At 41.5% G+C, this 20789-nt stretch overlaps 2 protein-coding genes across 2 annotated transcripts; both read left to right on the forward strand.

Moving 5' to 3' along the window:
* Window positions 1–10304: 10304 nt before the first annotated feature.
* Window positions 10305–17378, forward strand: LOC130104237 (uncharacterized). Its single transcript, XM_056270724.1, has 8 exons — window positions 10305–10998; window positions 11175–11246; window positions 11357–11413; window positions 11956–12051; window positions 12419–12487; window positions 12656–13751; window positions 16612–17180; window positions 17335–17378. The coding sequence occupies exons 1-8, from the start codon at window positions 10305–10307 to the stop codon at window positions 17376–17378; spliced, it is 2697 nt and encodes an 898-aa protein (XP_056126699.1).
* A 624-nt stretch (window positions 17379–18002) lies between these two features.
* LOC130104238 (uncharacterized) lies at window positions 18003–19778 on the forward strand. Its single transcript, XM_056270725.1, has 2 exons — window positions 18003–18648; window positions 18748–19778. Exons 1-2 carry the CDS (start codon window positions 18006–18008, stop codon window positions 19776–19778), a joined length of 1674 nt encoding a protein of 557 aa, XP_056126700.1. The 5' UTR covers window positions 18003–18005.
* Window positions 19779–20789: the final 1011 nt, after the last annotated feature.

A 20789-nucleotide genomic window follows, 5' to 3' on the forward strand; every position in this document is an offset into this window, starting at 1 on the left:
ATGCCCTCTCAAAAAGGTGTTGGAAGGCATCATCACTCCTCTTGCCATTGAGAGTAGACTGAACCTTACAAACAGCAGCCTGCATGCCAGAAACAGTCTGTGTCCTTCTCTGAAGAGACCTGTTGAGACACTAGCTCTCCAATAACTGCTTGTGCCATCACAAGACCAAGTACAGTACTGCCTCTCATAAACCGCTGAAATAGACCATTTGCAGTGGCTGCAGTGGGAGAGTTAGTCCCTGCCATTTCCTCTAAGGCAGTGAGGATAGAGTCATACTGTGTTAAAGCAGAATGGATGGCACCGTGTCTAACAGTCCACCTAGTTTCACAGAGTGGTTTCAGGGCACTTGAGGTTCCATGGTCAGATATCGCAATCTGATGAAACATCTGTTTGAATTTACCAGACTGTCCACACAAAACTCCTAATTGATGAACCCAGTCAAGGGCATCTCGCACAACCATAGAAGCTGTGCATGCCTTCTGTGCTATCAAATTAACACAGTGTGCTCCACAGTGCACATATAATGCAAGTGGTTGTTTCTTCCTAATGTGAGCCTGTGTTCCAGAATATTTGCCAGACATATTCGCTGCACCATCATATGTCTGCCCACGCAGTGCTGACAATGGCAAATTTAGTCTGCAGATTACATCTAATGCTACATTTGCAAGAGATTCTCCTGTGGTCTCAGGCACTGAATACATCCCAATGAATTCCTAATGAGGATTTAAGTCATGATCCACATAACGAAGACATACAGATTCTTGTTCTTGACCTGATGCGTCTTGTGTCCCATCAACAATCAAGGCAAACTGTGTGACTGGGAGGCATCGAATAGTTTCAGCTATTCCTCTTATAATGTCTTTGGTCATTATGCCTAGTATTTCGTTTTGAATGAGAGGACTTGTGTAATCCTGCTTGTGTGTCACTAACCACTTCTGAAAAGCAGGGTCATCTTCTGCCTTTTCTTTCAGATGTTGGGATAGATTACCCTTCTCTTCCACATGACCTCGTAGAGCTAAACCTTGGCTAGCTAAGTATTTGATGGAGCCTACAATCTTCATCAATGCATACCTTCCTTCCTCCTGTTGTCTGGCAACAGCTGAAGAAAGCTGTGAAGCCACAGTGTTACCTTTTTGTGCACAGATGTTCAGGGCATGAATATGCAACTGACTTTTTGCATGTTCTGAGAACTTCTGGATAGCCTTTTTCCAATTTCTAAAGCCTACACTTACAAAGGCAGGGTCACACTTGCTTGCAAATGTTGACTGATTGAAAAAAACCTTGGTACAGTGAAAACATATGACCCCTTGTAAAGTGGCACTGTAATGCAACCAAGGAAAAGTTGTGAACCATTTTTGTTGAAAAGACAACACACAGTTTGCTCGCTTCTGCACTACTATAAACTTAGGATCAGGTTGTGCAGGCTTTGTGCAGGTGATGATGTCTGAAACATCAAATCCCTCTCTGTCCCTGTTTTCTGTGTCCGACTGGTCCCTGACATGGGGCTCAATATCCTGTGTTTAAACATGACATGAAAACGTGTTACTCTCTGAAATAACAATCTTATTAAATTAATGTATTGTACATATCAATAACACTATTCACAGCTAAATTATGTTGCGTTCTCACCTGCTCATTTGCCTGACTGCTGCCCTCATCATGTGACCCTCTGAGGAAACCACAGGAACCAAATTACTTGCTTTACACAAATCCTCTCATTCAAAACAAAATACTAGGCACAATGAGCAATGTCAATGTCAAGATAAGTCAAGACTTTTTGAGAGGGCATCTACAGTTGTGAATTCTTTAGACTTAAAACCCATAACACTGAAAGTGGTTTCAGTCCTAAAACTGTTATGCAATACTACAGAGTTGAGTTTTATAAGGTACTTGACACCACTCACACGCAGTTCACAGAACGTCAGTGTTCTGACAGTGTATGTTTGCATGCACAATTTTGTTTAAGGTCTCTTACCTGGTCATCTGTGCCTCCTGCGCTGCCTGTCTCTGTGCTCTCTCTCCCTCACTTTGGTCACCTGACCCTCTGTCGCCTCCTCCTCTCTCTCCTTCTTCAATTGCTGTATCTCCTCTGTCGCCTCCTTCTCTCTCTCCTTCTTCAATTGCTGTACCTCCTCTATCGCCTCCTTCTCTCTCTCCTTCTACAATTGCTGTATCTCCTCTGTCGCCTCCTTCTCTCTCTCCTTCTACAATTGCTGTATCTTCTCTGTCGCCTCCTCCTCTCTCTCCTTCTTCAATTGCTGTACCTCCTGTGTCGCCTCCTTCTCTCTCTCCTTCTACAATTGCTGTACCTCCTCTGTCGCCTCCTTCTCTCTCTCCTTCTACAATTGCTGTACCTCCTCTGTCGCCTCCTTCTCTCTCTCCTTCTACAATTGCTGTATCTCCTCTGTCGCCTCCTTCTCTCTCTCCTTCTACAATTGCTGTATCTTCTCTGTCGCCTCCTTCTCTCTCTCCTTCTACAATTGCTGTACCTCTTCTGTCGCCTCCTTCTCTCTCTCCTTCTACAATTGCTGTATCTTCTCTGTCGCCTCCTTCTCTCTCTCCCTTCTACAATTGCTGTATCTCCTCTGTCGCCTCCTTCTCTCTCTCCTTCTACAATTGCTGTATCTTCTCTGTCGCCTCCTCCTCTCTCTCCTTCTTCAATTGCTGTACCTCCTCTGTCGCCTCCTTCTCTCTCTCCTTCTACAATTGCTGTACCTCCTCTGTCGCCTCCTTCTCTCTCTCCTTCTTCAATTGCTGTATCTCCTCTGTCGCCTCCTTCTCTCTCTCCTTCTTCAATTGCTGTACCTCCTCTGTCGCCTCCTTCTCTCTCTCCTTCTACAATTGCTGTATCTCCTCTGTCGCCTCCTTCTCTCTCTCCTTCTACAATTGCTGTACCTCTTCTGTCGCCTCCTTCTCTCTCTCCTTCTACAATTGCTGTATCTTCTCTGTCGCCTCCTTCTCTCTCTCCTTCTACAATTGCTGTATCTTCTCTGTCGCCTCCTTCTCTCTCTCCTTCTACAATTGCTGTATCTTCTCTGTCGCCTCCTTCTCTCTCTCCTTCTACAGTTGCTGTACCTCTTCTGTCGCCTCCTTCTCTCTCTCCTTCTACAATTGCTGTATCTTCTCTGTCGCCTCCTTCTCTCTCTCCTTCTACAATTGCTGTATCTTCTCTGTCGCCTCCTTCTCTCTCTCCTTCTACAATTGCTGTATCTCCTCTGTCGCCTCCTTCTCTCTCTCCTTCTACAATTGCTGTATCTTCTCTGTCGCCTCCTTCTCTCTCTCCTTCTACAATTGCTGTATCTTCTCTGTCGCCTCCTTCTCTCTCTCCTTCTACAATTGCTGTATCTTCTCTGTCGCCTCCTTCTCTCTCTCCTTCTACAATTGCTGTACCTCTTCTGTCGCCTCCTTCTCTCTCTCCTTCTACAATTGCTGTACCTCCTTTGTCACCTCCTTCTCTCTCTCTCTGGTCACCTGTCTCTCTCTTATCGCCTCCTTGGCCATGTCCCTCTTCCTGATATATATAAAAATCTCAGTTTATGTTCAAATGGTTTGAGAGAGGCTGTATATTCTAATCAGTTTTGGAGAATGCATGTTCCCTCACCAAAAAGTTGGAAAGCATTTTAAACACCTTTTGCCCACTTACTAGCACATTAAGATTGCTACAAAATAATCATAATAATAATAATATTTAGGGCTGTCAATCGATAAAAAAAAAATCGAATTAATTATATACTCTGATTAATTAATCTAAATTAATCTAAATTAATCACATGCATCCATTTTTGCTATGAACATATCTTAAAAACAAGTTTGGCAGATGAGTGAATCAATTAACAGCCAAACCAACATTATAGACTTTAAAGTTCAACGTGTCTCTCTTTTATTATAATTTTCCATTTGGGTCAGCATGGTGTCTGGTGTCAGATTTTAGCACGATAAATGCAAATGACTGAAGTTACTACTCACTTTCAATGACATGTGCATAGTAGGCAATCCTAACACCAAGGTAATGTGTGGAATACCACCTATGATTTATCCTTTTTTGGGCCATTCAAACATGTAGATTTTTATTCACATAATTACTAGGCTTTTGCCTTTTCTATCCAGTAGGTGGCAGTTCAGGATAAGAAATAGCAGTTCAAGAAAATAAACTAAATAGTAGGAACAAAGAAATTAAACCAGCATAGCCTACAAGTGCAAACGGAAATGTAATGTGTGAAGTTACTGGAATGGAAATAAATGTATCCACCTTCTACATACTTTTGAAGACATTTTGTTTCAAGTGTGCAACAAATGTAGTCAATTTATTGTATGTGTGTACAGTACAGGCGTGCACGCTCAAAATGAGTGGCGTAACCTCTGAACTAGCCCATAGCAGCTAGCTGTCAATGGATGACATCTCTAGTCACAAGTAAATTATGCAATCCCCCCAAAATGTGTGACTCTATTGGAGCAAACAGCAACTTAAGTTACAATTCAGTGACACTGGTTCTACACAGTCCCTGGCACCCTATGACTTTACCTCATATAGGACACTGGCAACATATAGAACATCTAGCCAGCCAACTCCAGTCAACAAAACAAATCATCAGCTAACTCAGTGTTTCTCAAACTTTTTCTGCCATTCCGAGCCCCACCTGTCCCAAATCACCCCAACAAAATATTAATAAACTAGGCTTTAAGTTTAACTGTTAAAATGTATTTTATTAACATCATCACATTTTAAAAACTTAACATCAAATAACAGCATTAAAAACTTTCAAATAGAGAAAATGAAAGTGCAATTATATTATCACTTTTCATGAAATAAGACTCAAAAGTAGATAAAACTTGTGTTTGCATAAATGTAAGCCTCTGATAACATCAAATTCAGAAACTGAGAAAATTCAAGTGTGGACTAATGTTAGTTGTGCTTTGATTCATTTTATCACTTTGCAAACTCCATGCAAAAAGAACAAAAAATAAAATAAAATAAATAATAATAATAGTCTCAAATTGAGCCGGAGGTGGTAAATTCCTAAAAATGTATGTATTTTTTTTAGGTATTTTAATATGATACCTAAAATACGTTGCGCAAACAGCTCAACTAACGCGATCGTTATAAAGGTGTTTGAAAACAAAACACATCCACTTGCACATATTTGACAATCGGAATATCAGATATATCCTGCTATAGCTATATTTGAGAAATTTTGAATAAAAAAGGAAATAAAAGCAGATCATCAGTCATTCAGCTATTGTGGCTGCGGTGTGACAAGCAATGAAGGACGCGTCTCCATGGGAACCATAAAGTGATACTACGATCAATAACGGTCACCTTGAAAAACTTTTAAACTTACGTGTGTAAAGGTTAAGTAAGGCTTACATTTAAATGTGTCTTTGTTTTGTTTTGAGTGTATGGTCAATAAATAAAGTAATTAAAAAGATGGGCACAAAACCTGTTTGTCGCGCCCCACTTTTCATGTCTCATTCCCCACCACTGGGCCGCGCCCCATACTTTGAGAAACGCTGAGCTAACTTAACAGCTAACTTAGCAATGGGGTACCTCCGTTTGGGCAGAATTTTTCATCTTTTTGGCTGGTGTCGACCAACAATGAAAAATTGTTGTCTGGCTGCCTTTCAGTGTCCTTTTCATCTTTCCATCAGTTGTCAGCTTTCTACCATTCATCCCAGCGACTGCGCAAAATAGTGAACAAACTTGGTAGAGAAAGCGGGTTGGCTGGGTAATACCAAGTGCTCGGTGCGGTGGGCGGGGGGTACGTTACAGATTATTTAATGATACTATCTTTCTTGCTGGCAAATTAATTTAATAAAGAAAACGAAAAAAAGTATTCATTCGGAATATTTCATATTTCTTTTAATCTGAATGATGATATTGGGGGGGGGGGGGGGGGGGGGGGGTTATATTAGCTGGATCTGATTTTTGAGGGGGTCATGACCCCCATAACCCCCGTGCAAATTACGCGCATGCGTTGGGGCTGCATCATCTACAAGGTTCAAGATTCAGTGTTTTTGCGCCAACTGAAGCTCAAAAAAGAAAACAAAGGTGGCGGTGCAGCATCTATAAGCGGTGAGTGGATACAGCGGCTTTTTAATAATAGAATAAACTTTGTGTTTTCTTTGTAATTTAAGGTTTTTGTGAGCTTTGTAAATGTACAACACATTATCTTTTAGTACTTGATTTTTTATTTTTACATTAAAAAAATCAAGTTTTATTTTTATTTCAGTTAACTGAAATAGTTCTTACACGCCCATTATTTCAGTGTCATATAATTTTGTTTTCATTTACTACAATAACCTTGTGAAACCCTAATAATGAAATGGTTAGTAAAATAAGTGATTGTCACATGAGTTTTCACTTGTGCATTCTGTACCAGCTAATAAATGTTACAACTGCGATCATTTTCATTATTATCATAATTTAGTCAATGTTAATCAATTTCTATTTAATAGGAAAGGTTGCACCAGTGTATAATTATTCATTTAATGTAACCCTTTTCAGTCTGAATAAATTTAATATATTTTGTGCCCTTTTATGAACTAACTGTACCTTTTTTTTCTGTCAACCACAGGTTATTTTCCCTGCAGCCCCCGACACCAGTCAATATTGTCAATATAAGTGTAACACTATTTGTATTAGTCAATATAAGTGTAACACTATTTGTATTAGACTACACTGTATAGTACCACCATCATCAAAGAAGAGCATCTTCTATATTTTTGTGTGTGTGTGTGTATTATACAGTTGGAGCTACACATATTTTTTAAAACAAAATGGCGCAGAAGTACAACTCACGCTGGAGGAGAAAGGTGAAGAGCCAGCAAAATACTTGCAAAAGATACAGAAGAAAGGTTGGGAAATTTACATTTTATTGTTTTTATATTGTCATCTGCAGTGATTGAATATAAGCACATTCACCCAAGTTCTGTATTTACGTACCATTTGAGGTGTTGGTACTTAACTTGCCACTTGATATTTCCACTCCACTACATTTTAGGGAAAAATAATATTTTAATGTTTACTACACTACATTTATCTGATAACTATTTTCCATTTGCTTTACAGATTACATGAAGCTTCAGAGTCAAACCAGCACATTTTTAGATTAATTTACATGAATGACTTATCTGATTCAGGTCAATAACAAATCTGATAATTGGCCAGGACATAATCAACCAACCCATACATGTAAATATTATGTAGGCACATCATTTGAGGCGGCACATTGAGGGCAAATTATTGCCCTTGAGCTGGCAATCGCTGTCAGTAATGTGGATTAGCAGAAGTTACATAACAAAGCTTTTTTGAAGACCATGACCTCTGGCACACCATAAGGAACTTCTTGCATTGGCCGGGAATCGGACCCGGGTCTCCCGCGCCCCGGCCGTGGATTGTTCAGCTAAACGGCCCTAAACAGTTTCCCATTCATTTTCAATGGTAGTGCTAAAACACTACGGATGTAATATACCTTCGGCCGCTACGCCCTTTTGGCGCTGTTCCGAGTTTTTACAGAGCGTTTTTGAAAACTTTTATTCTAGACAAACTTCTGCGGAGACATCGACTCACTACCATCATTCACACTGATTTTTTATCTATCAAAGGTAAGATATGTTTTTTGAGATTAATTTAAAACTAAAGGGTAAATTTACAGTCATTGGTACAGTAGCTAGCATCGGTTGCATGATAAGAGATGACGTGTTATGAAATGAAGCGCCGAATAATTCATAAACATGATCGTTTTAATTATTCATGTGTATAGTTTTCATGTCATGACGTTAAATAAATAATCTTGTCAGTCCGTTTCTGACAAGGTTATGTTGATGAGTTAGCTCAGCATCGCTCGTTTTAGATGGTGGGGTGAATACGAGCTAGATAATGAATGAACATGATAGTCTTTTAGATTTATGTGAATGGTTTTCATTTTGTGACGTTAAATAACCTACACTCAAAAAAATTATATGTTGGCTTTACTTAACTTTTTTATGTAAACAGGTTCCACCGGTTCCACATAACTATGTTTCGTTAAACAAACATAATATGTTCATGTAACTTCAACATCATGGAATTTGGTCATTTTAAGCGACCCAATTAAACTCTGAGCTAATGAGTTAATTAAGTGAATAACTGAGTGATGATTGAGCATTATTGAAGACACCTGATGTTAACAAGCAGAATCTCTGAAGGAGAAAACCGGAATGTTTAAGTCACCATTATGGAGATAAGTATTTGTTTTAGTTGGGCTCTTGACCATTAACTTATTAACTTTAGATTTTGTTTGGTTGCTGTACATGAGTTATAACAGCCGGATGAACAATAAACAAAGGTCATCTGATGGTGTTGGTTGTGTTTTAACATAATCTTTATTTCACAATCATTTGACCTGAGTCACTGAACTTATATTAAACTGAATTTCTGAGTGAAGTTAACCTTACGAATAATAGCAGCACTGTCATTGTAGAGCATACTATTTTTAGACTTTTCAATGAAATTTAAATAAAAAATAAACTTCCTAAAAAATATTTTGAGTAGGCACACACAGACATCAAGAATCAGCCTGTGAATCTCAACAATGGTGACAATTATAAAGCATGTTGCAGTGCATTCTGGGTGCCACCAATCAAAACTCATTCATGGCTCCCATCATGCATTGCTGCATGAATAAATAATGAGCTTATGATCTGTTTGTCACCATTGCTGAGATTCATATGCTGATTCTTGATGTCTGTGTGTGCCTACTCAACATATTTTTTAAGAAGTTTATTTTTTATTTATTGATTTGATCATTTGAATTTCATTGAAAAGCCTAAAAATAGTATGCTCTACAATGACAGTAAGGTAAACTTAACTCAGAAATTGGGTTCAATATAAGTTCAGTGATTGAGGTCAAATGATTGTGAAATAATGATTATGTTAAATCTCAACCAACACCATCAGATCTCCTTAGTTCATTGTTCATCTGGCTGTTATAACTCATGTACAGCAACCAAACAAAATCTAAAGTTAATAAGTTAATGGTCAAGAGCCCAACTAAAACAAACACTTATCTCCATAATGGTGACTTAAACATTCCGGTTTTCTCCTTCAGAGATTCTGCTTGTTAACATTAGGTGTCTTCAATAATGCTCAATCATCACTCAGTTATTCACTTAATTAACTCATTAGCTCAGAGTTTAATTGGGTCGCTTAAAATGACCAAATTCCATGATGTTGCAGTTACAGGAACATATTATGTTTGTTTAACGAAACATAGTTATGTGGAACCGGTGGAACCTGTTTACATAAAAAAGTTAAGTAAAGCCAACATATCATTTTTTTGAGTGTAGCATACATTTAATGTGTTGATAACTCGCCTACAGATAGGCCTATTGTCTTACTGTCTGATTAATTATACATTGCACTAACCAAAATCTTGACTACCAATTATCAATACAATCTCAGACTGAACCATTATTTTTTTATGCCATTAAAAACATTAAAATCATTAAAACTTTTTTTAATGTATGAAAAAGTATTGTCTTCTTGACCTTTTGAACTACAGTATGTGACTGAAGTTTAGAGATCAAAGATTGAATCAAACCTTCATCAAACCTTGTGTGATCCATTTCTCAATATTTGTATTTTTTTCAAAACTCTACACAGTTCTCCAAACCAACTTTCATCTAGGGACATGCACAGCAATTAATTTCACATTCAAAATGCACTATTTCTATCAAAACACTTTAGCCTAGATCTCAAATCAGCTCTTTCTTACAGAACACTAGCAAAGTTTTTCAACCAACAAACACACTTTGTCAATCATAAAACACAGACCAAAAAAAACACCACTAACATCAGGAGCATTATACAATATTTTCTTTTTTTACAATTTCTTTACAAAACAAAAAGAGTCTTTAATGTGTAACGTGTAATTCATTGCAGTTTATGTTATTGATGTTTACATTACAGTACAAAATGATCCTTAAGTTTTCCCTTTTGAATGGATAGTAATGAAATTGAAAGACTAACGCTTGTGTAGGTGTTCAGATTCATCTAAATTGCTTTGATAGTAGACAAAAACAATTTTTTATTCAGTTTACAGTTTTGTATTATGTTATTACGTCAAAGTGAGAAAATAATTAATGTAATTTGAAAGATGTAGTCGTTGAATGCATTTCGTGCCAGCGCAATGATAAATGATCCACAGTTGAGCCCACATAGATTTCTGTTGTGCTCACTGTGTGAAGAGTTTTGCAAAAGTGACCTAAGAATTGAGAAATGTGTAAATTAAACCTAAAATTATCTTATTCTTTCAAGGTAGATCAAGATGCAGAAGAAAACTATGTTCTTCCCAGGGAGAATCTGTGTTGTGTTCCGCAAGGGACCACTCGGATTTCTCCTCCAGGAGCCGTCTAAAGAAGCTAGGCGGATTAAGCACGACCCCACTCAGCAGGACAAGTCTGTGGCCATGAGGGAGGACCTTGTGCGGCAGAATGCTCTGGCTGTGGTCCGTCAGAGAGGAGGGGATGCCTCAGACAAGACGGAGGTGTTGGGAGACTATATCCTGCAGTTTGGGAAATATAAAGGGAAGTCTTTCAGGTGGCTTTTACAGAATGATGTTGGGTACACTATGTATCTCATCAAGAACCTCCGGAAGGAGGAGGCATCAGGCATCTGTATGTCTGAGGGGCATGGCAAGGACAGCCTACAGTCATTTGTTAATTATGCTCTTAGTTTTGGAGAGATTCAGTCTCTTCTCGCCTATGAGGCCAGTGGAGTGGGTGTTGCGGCAGCCTCATCGGAAGATGACCAGCTGGTTGGCTTTGGTTCCCGGGCCAAGAGCACCTGGAAGGAGATATGGGATGGCAGAGCTGATGGCTATGCAGACTTCATCTTGGGGAAGAGCTGCGTCCCAGGGACACGCATGTGCAAGTTGCAGCAGTACCTGAGGAAGAGGCAGGAATCTGCCACTGCTTCGACATCTGCAGAGCATGCCTCAAGGGCCCCAGCTAAACCCCTGGGTAGGTTATCCTATTAACATTTTTGTTCACATTTTTTTAGATTAAAATTACTATTCATGTATGACCAGAAATAGACTTTTAATTATTTCCTCTATACATCCATGTTTAAATATACATGTGAGAAATGCGTATAATTCATCCTAAATTTGGAAAACAAATGATTGTCTGTGCCACAGTGATGGATGACGATGAAGAGCTGGAGAGGGCGATGTTGGGCATCTCACGTTCTAAGCTACAAGTGCAGAGCTGTAAGTACACTGTTATTACACTGACCAAATGTCAGAATTAATGATGATCTATGATCTATTTTGTATCTGCTGTCTTCCACATTTATTTCTCTGTGTTTGTGTGTAACCAGTTGCTGTGCCAGTAGCTGCAGCTGTCAAACCCAGAGTGTCATCAGGAGCAAAGAAAGGTGTTTAAATAAAAGGTTTCAGGGCTGGAGTACAATTCTTTTACATAATGAAATGACCTCCAAAACTGAACCTTCACTTAACTGGTTATATTGTTTGTGTTCTGGCCATGTTCTGGCCATGTTCCTCTAACAATATGGTTGAATGCTGCTGTTTTACTAACTGTCCTAAGGACTATGAATTGATCCTAGCATGATGAACTGATTCCAACCGCAAGGAGGGTAAATATGCACTTTTTGTTTTCCATTCATGATGTATTAAAAACAAATTAAGTAGCGTTGGGTACTAACACTTGAATGCATGCTTGTTCATTGAGTTCTTACTAACACCAACACTTGCATATATTGTGAATTCTGAAATGACTGATGATTTTGTCTGTTATAGTTTTATCTGAGGCACTGTCCAAACCAAATCCTGATACAACTGCTGAACTGCAAGCATCACCAGTTGATGGAACAAACACTGTGATCAGGTTCATGTAGTCAAATGTTGAGTTAATTTTGGTTACATAAAAATAATAATTGGTATATTTACGTTCATGTAGCTCCAGGCCTTAAGAGGAAAACACCTGTGCCCCTTCCAGCAGAGCTGGAGTTCCTAGTAAAGGAGACAACAGCAGAGATGCCTGAGTCAACTCTAGGTATGTTTCCATTTTAGTTTAGGACTGATACTCAATTACACATCTGCTAAATGTGCAGATCTGCCCAGGATCTGCCTTCCTTCTCTTTACCTCTGTACTGATGAAACGTTGTCGGGATAATTCCGATTCACGTGGCTACGCGGAAGCGCTAAAAAAATACTCAGAGCCACCAGGCACTGTTTTATGCAAATGAGCGGCCGGATCGCATTAAAGGTTTTCTGTTAGAACGGTGTCGTGTTAGCGGCCCCTAAGTTAATAACTAATGATTGTTGCGATGGAAGTGAATCAATCAAAACTAACCTTAGCTGGACAATAACTTTATTCTAGAGCTACAAATGCAAAACATAAAGACTGCACTTCTTTTTAGGACCCCGCACAAGTGCTGCTGGCACCTCTGCATGCAAAGCGCTTGCCTTTGAGGACAGTGGCGATGATGGTAAGAATGAACAGCATGTAAACAACCCCTCCATTTTGTGAACTCCTGACACTAAGATGTTGTCTTAACTCTGCTTTAATCATTTTGTTTTTCACACTATGCAATCTATAATAATAATCAGTGCAGTACAGTCTTTTTGTCCTATCCATTTTTCTTTTTAAATCCTAGTTCCCTCAGCTCAGCCATCCATTCCTGTTCCTGTTCTCCTGCCTGGGCATGACCACGACATGAGCAACTGGAGCTGTTCTCAACACCAGAAGCTGTGGATGAGGATAGAGCTTCAGGATCTCGGGCTGTGGCCTGGGTCTCGTTCAGTACGTAACCCAGGGAACACAATTTCACTGTGGCATCTTCCTCCACAACCTGAGCTTGTCGATACTGTGGCTGCGCTCCCATCTTCCAACTTCTTCCAGCTCCACCTATTTTTCATCTGGAAGCCAGAGAGTCACATCATGGTCAGGTTGAGGAACAATTACCTCCTGCCATGTCTGCATGGATGTCCTCATCCACAGGTGGTCTCTGCAGGTGTGGGCAGGCCCCGAGTGATTGTTGGCACCAGTGGCCAGTATTACATCTTGTCCTCACGTCTCTGCTGCAAGGCCTGTCGGAGGAACTGGTTTGCTGACAATCCACGATGGCTTGAGAAGCTGCCCAAGCGGTTTACCAACCTTCTGCCCTCATTCCTGACCTACAAGAAGGCCATTTGCAAGTCTGTTATGGATGAGCTGAGGCGCAGTGGCAAGTCACCAACCGATATGGCAAACCAGGTGAATGAGCTCATGCACCTCAAGTATGAGCGAGCTCACCTGGCATACCTGCATGCCATAGAAAGCGTCAGGGATGCTGAGGCCGGCATACATGGACAGAGGACTATTGGGCAGTTTTTGAGGAAGGAGAACACGCCACGTGCTTTCGGGCTTTATGACGACCAAGATGGCTGGTATGGAGTCTCCGTGTCCAGCTTCTACCTGACCGACTGTCTACCAGATGAGTTCAGACGTCAAGAGCCAGCCATGACCAAACTACTGCAGGGCACTTTTGGGCAGGTCCTCAGGTCAGACCACACCAGGAAAGTTGCAAGAAAAGTAACGCTGGCATCTGGTGTCATGTCCAGTTATGCCATCATGAATGAGAACTGGCTGATTGTTTCATGGGTGATGGTTCAGTCTGAAACTGAGAGGTCCTTGGAGCCGATGTACCAAGGAATGGCCAAGAGGTACAGCGATGCTGGAGTGGAAAAGGCAGGCTTCCACTGGATGGACAGGTGAGAACAGCCATCTTTTCTCTCACCACTGCCATTCAAACAGCCAATGTCATGTCTAATAACTAGTGCTGTCAATCGATAAAAACAAACAAATTAATCACACATTTTTTCTGTAATTAATTGCGATTAATAACAACATAGAGACAGTTGTTTATATTTTAAATATTTGTTTATTGCCATCTTTTTATGAAAGCCACCAATACCGCTACTGATGTCTTGATGAAATTGATTATTTTTTCTCAATTTTAGCTATTACAGTTTTTTTCAGTCGCTAACAAGCGTTTGTCCAACCAGTTGTCACCTTTTCAAAACTCTAAACACACTTAGCACAGCATCGGTCTTTTGTGGCCATACCATTCACACATTTCATGTCGTTTTTACACAATATGCAGTCAGTGAACACATTTCCGCAATGCTTACATTTTCTTAACAGACAAGCTATACCTCCCAACAAAATTATGGATTGTTTTTGTAGTATTTACAAATGTTAACACATACTATCCCACAATAGCAAAAACAATATTCCAAACCTTAGATACAGTATAAAAACCTCTGCTTCTGCAATGATATCAGTTCAAAAACAATATATCTGAGCTGATAATAAACAAACAATTGAATAATTGACACACAGCTGATTTATGTTGGGTAAATTGGGCCAACCATAGCTGATTCCAGTCTGGCTTAGACTCAGTGGCAGGGGTTATTTTTTTCTATTACATTGGCACTTATACAGTAAAAGGAGGACTTTGAAGAGTGATGTTTTTGGAAACAGAAACAGAAAAAGACAAACACTGTAATGTCTGGACGAGGAAGATTAAGAGCAAGGGGCCCAGGGAGAAGAGCAGGCCCAGTGAGAGGTGCAGTGAGAGATGCAGTGAGAGGTGCAGTGAGAGATGCAGTGAGAGGTGCAGTGAGAGGTGCAGTCAGAGATGCAGTGAGAGATGCAGTGAGACGTGCAGTGAGAGATGCAGTGAGAGGTGCAGTGAGAGGTGCAGTTAGAGATGCAGTGAGAGATGCAGTGAGACGTGCAGTGAGAGATGCAGTGAGACGTGCAGTGAGACGTGCAGTGAGACGTGCAGTGAGAGATGCAGTGAGAGGTGCAGTGAGACGTGCAGTGAGAGATGCAGTGAGAGATGCAGTGAGAGATGCAGTGAGAGAAGCAGTGAGAGATGCAGTGAGAGGTGCAGTGAGACGTGCAGTGAGACGTGCAGTGAGAGATGCAGTGAGATGTGCAGTGAGACGTGCAGTGAGACGTGCAGTGAGAGATGCAGTGAGAGGTGCAGTGAGACGTGCAGTGAGAGATGCAGTGAGAGATGCAGTGAGAGGTGCAGTGAGAGGTGCAGTGAGACGTGCAGTGAGACGTGCAGTGAGAGATTCAGTGAGAGATGCAGTGAGACGTGCAGTGAGACGTGCAGTGAGAGATGCAGTGAGACGTGCAGTGAGACGTGCAGTGAGAGATGCAGTGAGAGATGCAGTGAGAGAAGCAGTGAGACGTGCAGTGAGAGGTGCAGTGAGACGTGCAGTGAGAGGTGCAGTGAGAGGTGCAGTGAGACGTGCAGTGAGAGGTGCAGTGAGACGTGCAGTGAGACGTGCAGTGAGAGATGCAGTGAGATGTGCAGTGAGACGTGCAGTGAGACGTGCAGTGAGACGTGCAGTGAGAGATGCAGTGAGAGGTGCAGTGAGACGTGCAGTGAGACGTGCAGTGAGAGATGCAGTGAGAGATACAGTGAGAGGTGCAGTGAGACGTGCAGTGAGACGTGCAGTGAGAGATTCAGTGAGAGATGCAGTGAGACGTGCAGTGAGACGTGCAGTGAGAGATGCAGTGAGACGTGCAGTGAGAGGTGCAGTGAGACGTGCAGTGAGAGGTGCAGTGAGAGGTGCAGTGAGACGTGCAGTGAGAGGTGCAGTGAGACGTGCAGTGAGAGGTGCAGTGAGAAATGCAGTGAGAGGAGCAGGGCCAGGGAGAAGAGCAGGCCCAAGGAGAGGGCAAGGTAGAGGTGTAAGAATGTGTGGTGGTGGCATTCCAAGGGCTGCAAGAACAGCAGTCAGTGATGAAATTCGTGATGAAATTCGTGCCACTATCATTGACCATGTAATCAACCACGGTCTTTCACTAAGAGAGGCTGGTAAACAGTAAATTGAAAAAAACTGATTTGCTTTTTACTGGAATGCTTTTGAATGTGAACATTACTGTACATGTGGACATACAGTTCCCAAACAAGAAATTTAGTGTAATATTGAAAAAAAACCTGTAACTATATGCATTCAGCATTACAGTATAATGGAAAGCTATAACTTTAAAATATTATTATAAGGCTTTAAATAATATAACAACTTCTAATTTAAGTGAACTTAAAACAATCTTCACATAAACCCATTATATTAAATGCCACATTTACCTGTGCCTTCAATACACTTTCAATATATATTAATTTCTTTTCTATTGGCCCAGTCAGACCAGTTCAGATTTTTATTTGCCCTGTCAAAAAGCACAAAAAGTTATTGTTTTCATAGTTTATGACTCATCTAACCTTGTAAACAGTTTTTTATGATGTTTAGGTAGGTATATCAGGTAGGATATATACAGAAATTCAAAAAGTAAAAAAAACTATCAAAAACTTCACTGCATAAATTATAAATTAAATATACATTAATCCTTCATAATAATTAATTAATCCTCTAAAGCTACAAACATTATTCAGTCAAGAGCAGTGAGTGATTTACTTTTTGTTTTGTTCTTTGATTAAAATGTATGACAAACAGTAAAAATTATTTACATTTTGACAGCACTACTAAAAACAAATTCAGTTTCTTTAAAAAAAAATCTAAATTGATCTACATCTTTGTGCCTTGCATTTAGGGATTGCTGTGCTCCATTTAAGATCCCAGACTGCATCCCTGGTGAACATCTACACTGGGATGCCTGGAAGACTACCCCTTCCATTGTTGCTGGGGCCACCTCTGGACCCCTGGAGAACACCTGTGCCTCACGGTCACATTTCAATCACAATATTGTGGTGAAGCTGGACTTGTTCCATTGCCTGAGGCGTTTTTCACGGGAGTGCACCTCTGAGCATCACCTTCTGTTCAGCACTTTCTGCCAGCTCCTCTCCGCAGCCTTCTCTGTGGTGGATCAGGAGGATCTAAAGAGGCTCCAGGATGCCTATAGGTTCTGTGATATCCATCCAGCCAATCCCACCAAACAGCACATACGGGAGCACTGCAGGACCAAAATACCACAACCCACAGAGGTGCTGGACAGAGTGGAGAAAGTCCTGAAGCATCTCCACCAGGCCATGGACCCCAACAGTGTACCACTCTTCAAGCCATCCATGCTGAAGACTTGGCGCATACAGAGAGTGCACATTCTCCGCGGTTGCCTCAGTGACCCTGAACTCTCTGAGGGCATAGGCCTCGTTTACACTGCAGGTCTTGATGCCCAATTCTGATTTGTTGCCTATATCCGATTTTTTTGACCGCCCGTTTACACATTCTTTAAATTGTGACCCATATCCGAGTCATGTGTTTACACTTGACATAGATCCGAAACATCGCGCATGTTTAAAGGGGTCTTCTTGCACAGATGGACGAACGCGCAGCGAGATCTCAGGACTGGTGGGAACATAGCCTACAACACGATCTCATGAAAGTGAGTGTCTATAGCACGAATTTGATTTCATGTGCCATTTATACGCCAAAAATAGTTTTTGCTTGCATATGACACGCACTGTAAACGTGCGTATTAAACGCCATAAAGTGCGTATCATACACGCAAAAAACTATTTTTGGCATAAATGCCACGTGAAAAGAAAAAAATCCGTGCAATAAACGCACTTTCATGAGATTGTGGCGGGCTTTAACGAGGAGCAGTGGGTCCGAAATTTTAGGATGAGCAAGCCAACCTTTGATGTTGTGTCAACATGTGTCCACATTCCTCTACTATACGACCACACAATGTTTCGTCGGGCCATCCGTCCCTTCGCAGATGCGCGTCGGGGTTTCTCTCGTCATTAAACCGTGGAGACGCAGCCTAATGCCTCAGAAAATCCGATCTGCCTGTTTACATGACAGTCGCATTGGCACATATCTGATTTATTTCCACATATGAACGAGGCCTGAAACCGATCTCGAAATATCCGAATGCATGCGTTTTTTTCCTGTTTACACTGTCATAGAACACATCCGATCTGTGTCGCATATGAGTAAAAAATCGGAATTGGGTCACATTTCACTGACAGTGTAAACGAGGCCATAATGTACCGGTATGGTGGAACTCTTCAGCTAAACCACGTACCCGGTGAAGGCGCCAAAGTCCCCATCTGGATCCCCGTCAGAGGTACGTCACAGCAGGAGGGGTACCACTTCTACCAGGCCCAGTGGATCACTGGGACTCATGTCTCCACTGAATTGTTCCAGGCCCAGGGCATGACAGGGGTGGCACGCTGGAACTACCAACGGCTGGTGGACCTTAAGCAGCCAGGTGTCATCCTCCCTGCTGTGTTTGACCCAGCACTAATGATGGAGTTAAATTCTGCCTCAAAGAGAGTGACTGGGCAGGAGAAATACCCAGCACTTCATCGCTCTGACAGAGACACCGGAGAGAGGTTTGGCCTAGAGTACACAGAGCCAGGCTGCCGTCCAGTTCCTCTGGATTGGGACAAACACCGAACCCAAAAGAGAGACGAACCAGCTGCTCTTGTGCCTCTGCCTCCTGTGCAGACATGTGGTCCTGCCCAAGCCCAGGCTCCAGATTCAGCACTCTCCCCCAGCTGGACTCCGCTTTCCGGCACGGCATCCCCAAAAACGGCACCATCCATCGGTCGTTCGCTCTTTGCTGGTGCACTGCTAAAGCAGGAGATGCCGTCAGAAGACAACCAGGCACCTCCAGCAGCGATGGGTAAGTTAACATAATCATTTTAGACATACATTTTTGCATGATGTTTTAATGTAACATCATGATCATCTGATAAACTGTTATTGCTTTATTGTGTTCCAGAAATCTCACATGCCATGCCCCTCCCGCTGAGGTCCTCGCCGAGGAGCGCTCGCACAGGACCCATAAAGACGGGTGGAAGGGTTTTTGTGTTGGACCACACACGCTGGACGCCGAACATGAAAGAAGCTATCGACAGCTTGCTGCAGAAGTACCAAGGGGAAAAGGACATTCTGAAGCTTGTGGATCGAGACTATGCTGAAATGGTCCATCAGTCTGCCACAGATCCCAATAGCTTGATGTACCCCACAACCAAGCTGCACATATCCCGCTATGTGAAGCACCTGGCAAAACTCCTCAACACCAGTTCCTCTTTGAACACAAGCCAGGAAAAACTTCTGGAGACTCAGCAGCTGTGGCACTCTTTAACAAAGGGGAGTGAGACGGCTAGTGTTCCTGTGGTCACCATGGAGCCGGCTATTGTGAACCCACCTGCAGCTGCCCTGTCCACACCTCTGATACAAGACTCCATTGAGAAGATTGTGGAGAGCATCTTGGAGAGGCAGCAGCAACAGCATCGGCCAGAGCAAAAGAAAAGGCAGACAAAGACGTGTCTTGCTTGTGGACAGCCCAAGTCTCAATATGAGACTGATGGATCCTCCATCTGCTTTTTCCACCAGCAAGGGCCTGTGCGCTACTTCTATTGTTCAAAGAAGGTGCATCAAAGTTATGCTGCTGAGTACCCCAACATGCCTTTTGGAGAATTTGCACAGACAGAATTCTTCCAGAGGGAGCTGGAGGCCACCAAGAAACGGGTGGAGGAGAAGACGGAGAAAAAGAGGAAAAGGCCAGACTCCCAGCAAACAGGCCGCCGGTGCAGATTCTGCCACATGGACCTGAAACAGGAGCCAAACAGCCCACACATCCATACCGGCTTCCCTGGAGTGGCAGGGAAATACATCTACTGCCCATCTAAAGTGTACTCTCTATACAGAGATAAGGGCATGGCCAAGGAGATGAACTGGAAAGAATTTCAGCAGTCTCCTTACTATGAGGCAGAGAGGCAGAGATGGGTGGATGAAAGGAAAAAATAAATGTTTATACTTAAATAAATAAATTATTGTAGATGTGTATGTTCTGTAGGTTTATAGGTTTTCTAGGCTTCTGTATAGATGCTCATATATTTTGAATAGATGTAAATATGAAAATGTACCAATGTAAATAGTTAGTTTGGGTTATTTTGTCCTACACTTGTCATTTTAATTTAATCATTGTAAAAAGTTATATTTGAAGGCTAACCTTAAATGCTCCTTTTTTTCTACAACACTTATCTTATCATGGCACACTATTTTCATCCTTACAACCTGCCTTTTTGAATAGACTGATGCCTTTTTTCTGGGTTTGTCTGTTTTTCAGATAGAAAGTCAGTGTTGCAAATCAGGTTAACCCTCTGGGGACCAGAAACGCGCCCGCTCGTTTTTTTTTTAGCAATGCAAAATAAACTCAAACTGCTCTGTTAATTTTGATCTTTCATGTCCGTGTTATACATCAATCGATCCTGTTCAGTTTCTATTTTTTTTCTGTATACTCACAATAAAAATAAAGTGTTTTGCTTTTTGCCAAATAATGAAAAATGAACATGATGCGAGTTCTTCACTCTCTCTGTCAGCGAACTCCAATTTGAAACGCGTTCGGAAATGATCTGTAACTCCACGAAAATTCAGTCAAACAGGCAAACATACCCACGGGCATAAAGCTAGAGATCGCATCTTTTAAATGAAGTCATTTATATTAAAAACAAATATTCTCAGCTTCTGTAATCTGTATGAAAATAGAGCGATTCCAGTCGAGCTCATTACGAGCTCATTCACTTTAATTCGTTCACGCCTACTCCCGGAGCGCGCTATTCACAAGATAATGTGTTAAGCCATCTATGGAAAACAGGTAAACGCCCCCAAGCAAATGCATTAAAGGCTTCAAGTTTCATCATTCAGTTCACCTGCGCGTTAGGAAGATGGCACGATACACCGGTGTAGAAGCTCTTCAGCTCGTCCTGGATACTAGCGACGAAACGTTTGATCGAGCCATGGATAGAATTTCGTATG

This window comes from Rhinichthys klamathensis, unplaced genomic scaffold, assembly GCF_029890125.1.
Source record: "Rhinichthys klamathensis goyatoka isolate OS25496 unplaced genomic scaffold, OSU_Roscu_1.1 h1tg000306l_1, whole genome shotgun sequence".
Lineage (NCBI taxonomy): Eukaryota > Metazoa > Chordata > Actinopteri > Cypriniformes > Leuciscidae > Rhinichthys > Rhinichthys klamathensis.

Bases quoted from the DNA above. Each gene is read 5' to 3' on its own strand.
- LOC130104237 (XM_056270724.1), top strand. From the start codon at position 10,305: ATGCAGAAGAAAACTATGTTCTTCCCAGGGAGAATCTGTGTTGTGTTC. The intron at 13,752-16,611 runs GTGAGAACAGCC...CCTTGCATTTAG, and splicing joins GGCTTCCACTGGATGGACAG to GGATTGCTGTGCTCCATTTA. The intron at 17,181-17,334 runs GTCTTGATGCCC...CTTCTTGCACAG, and splicing joins AGGCCTCGTTTACACTGCAG to ATGGACGAACGCGCAGCGAG.
- LOC130104238 (XM_056270725.1), top strand. From the start codon at position 18,006: ATGTACCGGTATGGTGGAACTCTTCAGCTAAACCACGTACCCGGTGAA. The intron at 18,649-18,747 runs GTAAGTTAACAT...ATTGTGTTCCAG, and splicing joins GGCACCTCCAGCAGCGATGG to AAATCTCACATGCCATGCCC.